At 40.1% G+C, this 9,847-nt stretch overlaps 1 protein-coding gene across 1 annotated transcript; it reads left to right on the top strand.

The window, feature by feature from the left end:
* Positions 1 to 1,161: 1,161 nt before the first annotated feature.
* Positions 1,162 to 2,452, top strand: LOC132611838 (uncharacterized). Its single transcript, XM_060326205.1, has 4 exons — positions 1,162 to 1,664; positions 1,755 to 1,871; positions 1,962 to 2,078; positions 2,180 to 2,452. Exons 1-4 carry the CDS (start codon positions 1,560 to 1,562, stop codon positions 2,450 to 2,452), a joined length of 612 nt encoding a protein of 203 aa, XP_060182188.1. The 5' UTR covers positions 1,162 to 1,559.
* The last annotated feature ends 7,395 nt before the right edge of the window (positions 2,453 to 9,847 follow it).

Genomic DNA, 9,847 nt, shown 5'->3' with positions numbered 1-9,847 from the left:
GGTTTCGCGGCTCTGGATGGTCACATTTCCGGCCAAAGTCGGCTTTTGTTGTCGGCCCTTCACGCTCACTTGCGCCTCACAGACATGTAGCATCCGATTGGAGAGGACACGCCTCAGGCTGATGTTGACCGACGCGCGCGTCTATACCTACTCATTATATTCGGGGCCATCCTGTTCCCGAACACTTCGGGTTCGCATTTGAGCTTGAGGTATCTTCGGTATATCGACGATCTCGCCGAGATAGGATGTTATAGTTGGGGCGCTGCTGTGCTGGGCTACATGTATCGAGGATTATGCCGATGTTCTATGGGCACGAGGGTAGAGATTCCTGCATTTTGCTCGCTCCTTCAGGTAATATATTTAAGTGTGTGTAATTAAACACAAAATATATTTTTTTAAAACGACGACTGATAAAATGTTTTTTAAATGACTATATCAGATATGGGTGTGGACTAGACTGAGACATTTTCAGCCCATACCAGCTCACCCTCCCGCTGACTATCTTACTGTGTCGATGCCATACGCGCGGAGATGGTCGCGAGGCGTTTGCCGACGTGCGGAGACGCATCACAACCTTCTCCCGTTTAGGGATCTGCTAGACCGCATGACGGCGCAGACGGTATGTTCATATTTGGGATCCACACGCTAGACCACATAGCTACTATTTTAGTATTTTATTGTTAATTAGTTTAATTCTTTTTACAGGCTTTTATATGGACGCCGTATGATCATATTTTGGATGAGCTGCCGGCGTTTTGTAGGGCTGGTCAGCACATGTGGATGTCGCGGTGTCCATTGATATATATGGATATCGTTGAGTATCACGCGCCCGACCGCGTGTTACGGCAGTTTGGGTATGTACAGAATATACCCGCGGCTACGGTTTGGGAGCATGACCACTATGCGAGGGACGAGCGTGCGAGCATCGATGATGCATGGCGACTCTATATGCAGCAGCAGGTCCAGAGTTGGGATGTAAGGATGACGAGCCTAGCGGTGGTCTGACATGACACTCCGATCCATGTGTACATGGAGTGGTACATGCGGATCACTCGCATCATTATTGGCAACCCCTCTAGGCGTATGAGGCGCTGGTACAGACCGTTCAGACGATGCGCTATGAGACCACTGCCCGTACGGAGGCCCCCGAGACGGCGGAGTATGCAGCACGGATGATTGAGCTTGCCGAGACTGGTATGAGATCGGCATATGACTTTGCGTGTCTCCATGAGCGTGTGCCCGCTACCCCACCTGGGGCAGCAGGTGGTCGTGGTCGATGAGGAGTTGGTGGCCTTCATAGAGGTGGTAGGGCTGGCAGAGGTGACGAGGCTCCGTCGACTTCAGAGATCCCGCCGAGTTCTTACCAGCCAGCGACTACAGATAACCCATCGACTTCTCATTCCAGGTCGTCGACTTCACAGACGCGTCTGTATACGCCGGACCCTTTTTCAGATTATGTGACATGGCCTTCATTTCCACATCCAGTAGTTCGTGATCCACAAGGTGAGCGGCCGGTTCGTGATCTACAGGGTGGCCTACATCTGCACTTCGACGACTCCATGTTTGAGGACTTCGTGTTTGATACGGCACCATCTGCATCTCCTGCACCGGAGGCCGCTCAGGAGCCCTCTCACCAGGCATCTCAGGAGGCCGTCGACACACAGGTTTGACTTTTACAAAAAAGTAAAATAATTTATTAATTATTTGTTTATTTCAGGTTAAATCTAATCTAAATTATTTATATATTATTTCAGGTTCATTCCACTGCGCCTGTGGACCCATCTCCTGCACCGGGCCCCACTCAAGAGACCGTTGAGGAGCCAGCTCAGGAGCCCTCTCACCAGGTATCTCAGGAGGCCGTCGACACACAGGTTTGACTTTTACTAAAAAGTAAAATAATTTATTAATTATTTGTTTATTTCAGGTTAAATCTAATCTAAATTGTTTATCTATTATTTCAGGTTCATTCCACTGCGCCTGTGGACCCATATCCTGCACTGGGCCCCACTCAAGACACCGTTGAGGAGCCAGCTCAGGAGCCCTCTCACCAGGCATCTCAGGAGGCCGTCGACACACAGGTTTGATTTTTACACTAAAATAAAATAATTTATTAATTATTTATTTATTTCAGGTTCATTTTAGAATAAATCTAAATTAAATTGTTTATATGTTATTTCAGGTTCATTCCTCTGCGCCTGTGGACCCATCTCCTGATGAGATTGACGAGGAGCCATGTTATGAACCGGCCCCACCGCCCACCGTCATTTCCCATAGAAAGCATGTTATGAACCGGGGTCCGGGTCGAAAGAAGGGAAGGAAGGGAAGCAAGGATGATCATGCCATAGATCATGTTCAGATTAAGAGGAGGAAGGGGGATGGAGATGATGATGGTGGTGGTGGGGTTAGCCTTAGGCCTAGCCGAACTCTAAGGGCTCCCACTTGTGGGACCTGAGATTGTGAATGCTGTAAATAAAGTGTACATTTTATGATATTATTTTCTTAATGATAATTAGTTATCTTAATAATAACTCGTGAGACAAATTGAAAAAAACGTGATTTTAGTAGGTTAAAAAAAAGTAACCTATTAAATTTGTGCGTGAAAGTGAAAAAACTTAAAGTGTTAGGAAAATTAAACTTTCACGCACAGAAACTGTGCGCGAAAGACTTTTATCCTTTCACGCACTAATTTCGTGCGTGAAAAGGCCTCCCCCCCTAGCACCTTGATTTGACAATGCACTATTTGACTATTTTAATACGACTTGTATTGCGCACCATTTTAATGCGCAATGTAACACCACGCATGACAATTTCAGGAATCTATGACACATAAAGCCTTGATTTGACAATACGTTGCTGCATTATTTGATCGTTTTAACACGACTTGTATTGCGCACTCTAAGTATTGATTTGACAACATACCACGCATGACAATTTCACGAATCTATGACACATAAAGCCTTGATTTGACAATACGTTGCTGCATTATTTGACCATTTTAACACGACTTGTATTGTGCACCATTTTAATGCGCAATGTAACACCACGCATGACAATTTCAGGAATCTATGACACATAAAGCCTTGATTTGACAATACGTTGCTGCATTATTTGACCATTTTAACACGACTTGTATTGTGCACCATTTTAATGCGCAATGTAACACCACGCATGACAATTTCAGGAATCTATGACACATAAAGCCTTGATTTGACAATACATTGTTGCATTATTTGACCGTTTTAACACGACTTGTATTGCGCACCATTTTAATGCGCAATCTAAGTGTTGATTTGACAACACACCACGCATTACAATTTTGAGTGGTCTATTTAACTTGAAGGCTTGACGAGTGAAAAACTCATCAACTTCATAAGTCTAAGTCTTACAAGTCATTCAAAAAAAAATCAAACTTCATAGAAAAAATGTCTCAAAATGCTTCAACTGTTAAGGTTTCACTATTTTGGGATGGAGATATCGTCGAGGACAATTACTCCATTCGTTATAGTATCAAACCAAAAGCCCATGTTAAATTTCCAACAACTTTAAATTATGAAACACTAGTCAGTTACATGCACAAAAGAATGAAAACTACACCCACTGAGTTTGGAATCTCAATAACTGGCAGATATCCACAAACAATATCAAACGGTGTAGTGCGTTATGGCATGCAAAATATCAACGATGATGAATCTTTGAGTGATTATTTGGGATCGCCGGAAGAATATCGTGATTTAGTATTCATTAATGCTCTTGAGATGTATGTTGAAAAGATACCTCGAGAAGAAGTCCCTCAAGTCCATCCTATTCATGGTAACACTTATGGGGACTTTTTAGTTCTTATGGAGACATTTTGAGTGGTCAAGTGCCGCTTGAAAATCTAAGCCAGCAATTTAATCAAGCTTACAATGAAAATTGGTAAATATGGATTTTTCATATTATAGCACGTGTTTGTTGTATGAATTGGTAAATAACCAGTTTTCAAATCTTTATAGGAACTATTCTCAAAACTCGCTAGTGGTACCAAATATGGATGTTGGTCAATCCTCTCAGTTCGGTGGAGTTGATCATTCTCCACACCATGACTGTGCTTATGACCGACAGTAAGTTCATCACCTTGATATTAAATTATCTGTATATATATATATATATATATATATATATATATATATATATATATATATATATATATATATATATATATATGATGTCGGTATTTAAAATATGTTACTTTTCGTGTAGGAGGATGAATGCACTTGATAATGAAGATTTTCCTAATTATTATGAGTCATCATCAAGTGATGACGATGAAATAGCTAATAATGCAGAGGTAACCGATGATGAAGATGATGATGATGTTCAAGTTGGTATGACCAACAATATTCCTCAAAGCCAAAACCAACAAGAACCAATGCACCACCACGTACCACCACCGATGGCTGAAAATCCAACTTCTGAAAGCCTAATTCAGTGGCATTCTAACAATATCCCTTATCTTGACAGCCTGCAGGGTCGTGATGATGCATTTGTCTTCACAAGAGAAGATGATGATAGTCGCCAAAAAACCTGGATTGAACCAAAGGATCTCAACAAAGATCGATGCTACCTTGCAAAGGGAATGTTGTTCGTATCCAAAAAGGCGTTGCAACGGGCTGTCAAAATTTATTGTTTTAAGGACATGAGGAAGTTTAAGGTTGATCAGTCAAACACAAAGACACGACGGTATCAAGGCTGTGAGTGGTTGCTTCGGGGAATTGTTAAGCCTGATGGTATGTGGGCTATCACAAAATTCCGTGAAAGACACACTTGTGATATGGAAGAAAATCGAGCAGATCATTATAATTTAGATACAAACATGATTGCTCAAGTATTACTTAAAGACGTTGCTGAAACGCCAAGGTAACTTATCCTACCTAGTACATTATATGTCTTATATTGATTAAAAGATCATTACTAAATGTTGTTTGTTTAAACTTGTGTAGGATCCCCATCAAAGATTGTATTCGAAACGTTCAAACCGTATATAGTAAAACTATAAGCAACAGAAAGGGATTTCTCGGGCGTAGACGCGCTTTTGAGATGGTCTTTGGAAATTGACATACTTCTTTTCAATCGCTGCCAAGGTATATGACAGCTCTACAACATTTTAATAATGGTACTGTTGTAGAGTGGCGGCTTATAGAGGGTAAAATCTTCAACTTCGTATTTTGGACATTCAAACCATGCATTGATGGTTTTACTCACTGCCGACCAGTGATATCCATAGATGGTACGCATGTATATGGTGCCTACGATATCAAGCTCCTAATTGCAATGGGAATGGATGCCAATAGGTCAATATTTCCTCTTGCTTTCTCAATTGCCGCTAACGAGAGCAACGACACAAGGGGGATCTTTTTGACCCACTTGAAAACTCATGTTATTAAGGATCGTACCGGCATATGCGTGTTGTCTGATCGTCATAAAGGCATATTGCACAATATGGCTAATTTACCGGGGTGGCAGCCTCTCTTTATTTACCATCGCTATTGTTTAAGGCACTTGAAGGCAAATTTGTAATCAACGTTTCACAATGGCACTCTAAACAAATTGATGTGGAGGGCTGCGATGGAGCATCAACAACGAAAATGGGCTGCAAAACTAGATCTGATCAGGGCAGTGAGTGAACCCGCATATGTTTGGTTGATGAAGCTCGAAGTTGAAAAATGGATACTTCATGCTGATGGAGGAAAAAGATGGGGCATGCTCACAACAAACAGCTCAGAGTCTTTCAATGGATTGCTGAAATCTGCTTGCGGACTACCTGTCACCGCAATGGTGAGAATGACTTTCAAGCAGGTTGTGAAGCGATTTGTTGTTAGGACAAGGCAAGCTAGAACGATATTAGCCGACGGCGGACATGGATGCCAAAGCCCTTCAAAAATATGGAGCATTATAGAAAAAAATGTGAGCATCACCAAATGACCGAGTATGACCCAATTCAACATGTGTATGAAGTTAGGACGGGTTATCACAACGGTAAGGGTGGAAACGTGCATACCGTTTATGAGGCAACAAGAACATGCACTTGCGGTAAGTGGTAAACGTACCACATGCCGTGTTCTCATGCTTTCAAGTGCTTCGAGAGAATGAGAAAAACGGTAACAAGTTATGTGGCGGGGGAATACAAGGTCCACAGTTACCTTAGAGCATATTCCGGCCAATTCCACCCACTTGGTAATGAAGCTTATTGGCCAAACGAGCCGTTTTCGATGGTTGCTAACAAGGATTACATCAGGAAATTGGGCATTAACTCACAGATTCGTAAACCCAATCAAATGGATGTTAGTGAAAGAACTTATTCTCGCAAGTGCTCTACATGTAAGCAATATGGCCATGACAAGCGTTCGTGTGGGCAACAAGGCCGTGGTAGTACAAGCACGTCTCGAAGTAATAGAGCCTCTAGAACTTGAAGATTGTATTAATTGTAATTTATTATTATATTGCTTTGAATTAGTATTGTAATTAGATGGAATGAATTATTTTTTAATTAGTATAAACCTCTCGTATTGGATGAATTATTATTAAATCAAATATTTATATCTGTACATTCAAATATAATAAAACACTTAAATCAAAACCCTATAAATATGACAAGTTTCAAAACTTACTTCGGGGTACTTTAGAACCCCTAAAATGACGATCCAAACGTTTAGGTGGACTTGATGTAATGAGCCGACATTATTGTACGCAAAAAAAAGATATTAAGTTTTATATAAAATATTGATATTTTGGGGTTTTGAAACATGACTAATCTTTGCCCAAAGTATGGAAAAAAATGTGATTTGAAAGGTAGCACCAAAAAAAAAAAAACAGAGGAGCTGCTTCATTCGTGCGTGAAAGGCCCAAAGTGCATTTTTGCAGTTTGATCCTTTCACGCACGAAATTCGTGCGTGAAACTTATTAATGTGTTTTTTTTTGTACTATTTTGGTTCAACTTTTTTTTTTGTGCTACTTAAGTCGCGGATTCCCTCAACTAGGGGTGTGACCTATTGAGCACCTAAAGTGTATTAAAAATGTACCTATTAAACCCTTGGTGCTGATGTGGCATATGTGATGTTTTTAGGCGCGTGACTTTGTTTTTAATCCCTCTCTTTTCCCATTTTACCCCTTCGTAATTCCAACCAGATTCCTCTTTGGTATTCATCTTCATCATCGAACAAAACCCACTCTAACAATATTCATCTTCTTCTTACTGCAAATAAAACCCCCTTCATCTTCATCCTCTTATATTATACGCAAATAAGCCCAATTTATCTTGTAGGTTAAATTAAGCAAATTTCAATTTTACTAGAGCAGAAAATTCAGAGCTGGTCAAATTTATTTCCTCGACCTAATCGATCTTCTATCATCTACTAAATAGGACACAAATATGCAAATCTTAATCTCTAAAATTCTCCCAAGTTTTTGTGACTATTTGGTGGAAGAAGAAAAAGTGAAAAAATCAGTTCTGCGTCTCGACCTCTGCCTTTTCAGGTACAGTACTTGGGGACGCCGATCGTTTTCTAGATAGTGAGAGCAATAATGGAGTGGCTTGTGAAAGATGCTTATCTTAAGATATTGAAGAATCCAACAATTGAGTTAGTGGGTTCTGTATTTTATTCATTGAGGAAACATAGTAAAAGGACTTCTTAAAGAATGATGAATTTAGTATAAGCAGTTTTTTGTGGCCCCTTAGCGTTTAACTGTGTTTTATGTTCCAGATTGGTAAATCATTTGTGTTTCGTTCACCAAGGATTTTATTAAGGTGTATGAAGATGATGGATTGAAGGTAGGTGTTAATGGTGGTAACTGGTAAAATATGAACAGGGGTGCTGACGGAGTAAAAGCAGCACGGGTGGCCACCTATATCTTAGGTCTAGGTTTCTTTTTTTGCATCTATTTACTTGCTTGTCTTTTTTATTGGTTGTATTGCCACATCATCAGAGATTGATCTTCACACACCCACAAGCGTTTGGTAATTGTTAATGGAAGGCTTAATAGGTACATTTTTAATACACTTTAGGTGCTCAGTCGGTTACAACTCTAGTTGAGGTGTCTAAATGAAATTTTATGACAAGTTCAAGGAGCTGCTTATGTATTTGACCTTTTCTTTACAAATTGTTCTTCAACTTTTTCATATTTTAATTATTTTTTTAGTACGATTCTAATTGTTTAATCTGGTAGCACGTTCTTCAACATAAATTATACGACTCCCACCGTCTAAAAAAATTATTTTACTTTTTTTATTAATTTGTTTTAAAATAATTGATACATTTCTATATTTATAATTTATTTATTTTTATGAAATAATTTACAAACCAAACAAATATCTAATACTTATTTTAAATCACACATTTTAAAAGTCATTCTTTATATTTTAAATTTCGTATCAAGTCAAATTAAGATAACGGAGTGAGGACAAGCCATAAACGTTTTCCTCAGCAAAGGAATAGAGTGATGCCCGTTTGCTGACGCCATAGTTCCGACGTACATCTGTTGTAAATGAATAAACAATCAATATATTGCCTTCGTCGAAGAATCTAGAATCTCATTGAGTTGAATAAACGGAAAAGGGCCTAAACTACCCTTGAACTATTGAAAATTGAGCAAAAATACCCTGCATCCACCTTTCAGCCCCCAAATACCCTTATCATCCACCTATTGGGTCTAAAATACCCTTATCACCACCTATTGGGTCTAAAATACCCTTATCACTAACAGAATCTTTTCATTAAACACGTGTCATTTTTCTATTGGTTGGCTTATAAAATTAATTAAACTAATTAACTTTTGCAATATTGACCAGATAGTGCCCCCCACCCCCCACCCAACCCCCCCCGGTGATTTTTTTTTTTTTTTGAAAAAAAAGTTGACATTTTTTTTTGCACCCCACCCCGCACCCTACCCCTCCCCCGCACCCCTACCCCCCCCCCCCCCCCCCGACGCAAAAAAAATTAATATTTTTGAAAAAAAAAGTTTTGACGTTTTTTTTGGGTTTTTTTAGCTGGGAGGGGAGGGGGCGTAGGGTGCGGGGTTTGGGGGGTGGGGGAAGGGGGAGGGTGCGGGGTGGGAAAAAAGGTCAATTTTTTTTTCAGCTGGGAGGGGGGGGGGGAGGTGTAGGGTGCGGGGTGGGGTGCAAAACAAATATTGTTACGCTTCTCAACTTCCTAGTAAAAAGCACAAGTACTGTGAAATGTCTTGATAAATTAAAATGTCTAATGTAATTGAGTTACCAAAAAAAAAAATATATATATCTCACCCTAAAAAACATGGTATATTTTCAACTTAAAATCTAAAAGGCACAAGTGTAGTCTACAATATTTTTTTGCACCCCACCCCGCACCCTACACCTCCCCCGCACCCCCGCACCCCCCAAAAATCTAAAAGGCACAAGTTGACTTTTTTTTCCACCCCTCCCCTCCCCCTACGCCCCCCTCCCCTCCCAGCTAAAAAAACTCAAAAAAAAACGTCAAAACTTTTTTTTTTCAAAAATATTAATTTTTTTGCGTCGGGGGGGGGGGGGGGGGGGGTAGGGTGCAAAAAAAAATGTCAACTTTTTTTTCAAAAAAAAAAAAAATTCACGGGGGGGGGGGGGGGGGTCGGGGTGGGGGGCACTTGGGTTATCTGGTCAATTAGTTTAATTAATTTTATAAGCCAACCAATAAAAAAATGCCACGTGTTTGACCAGAATATTCTGTTAGCAATAGGGGTATTTTAGACCTAATAGGTGGATGGGAAGGGTATTTGAGGGCTGAAAGGTGGATGGAGGGTATTTTTGCTCCATTTTCAATAGTTCAAGGGTATTTTAGGCCCTTTTCCGTTGAATAAA

The sequence above is a fragment of the Lycium barbarum genome, chromosome 9 (assembly GCF_019175385.1).
Source record: "Lycium barbarum isolate Lr01 chromosome 9, ASM1917538v2, whole genome shotgun sequence".
Classification (NCBI taxonomy): Eukaryota; Viridiplantae; Streptophyta; class Magnoliopsida; order Solanales; family Solanaceae; genus Lycium; species Lycium barbarum.
Note: the sequence above shows the minus strand (reverse complement) of the source record. Positions and strands in the feature narration are given on the sequence as shown.

Bases quoted from the DNA above. Each gene is read 5' to 3' on its own strand.
- LOC132611838 (XM_060326205.1), top strand. From the start codon at position 1,560: ATGTTTGAGGACTTCGTGTTTGATACGGCACCATCTGCATCTCCTGCA. The intron at 1,872-1,961 runs GTTTGACTTTTA...CTATTATTTCAG, and splicing joins AGGAGGCCGTCGACACACAG to GTTCATTCCACTGCGCCTGT. The intron at 2,079-2,179 runs GTTTGATTTTTA...ATGTTATTTCAG, and splicing joins AGGAGGCCGTCGACACACAG to GTTCATTCCTCTGCGCCTGT.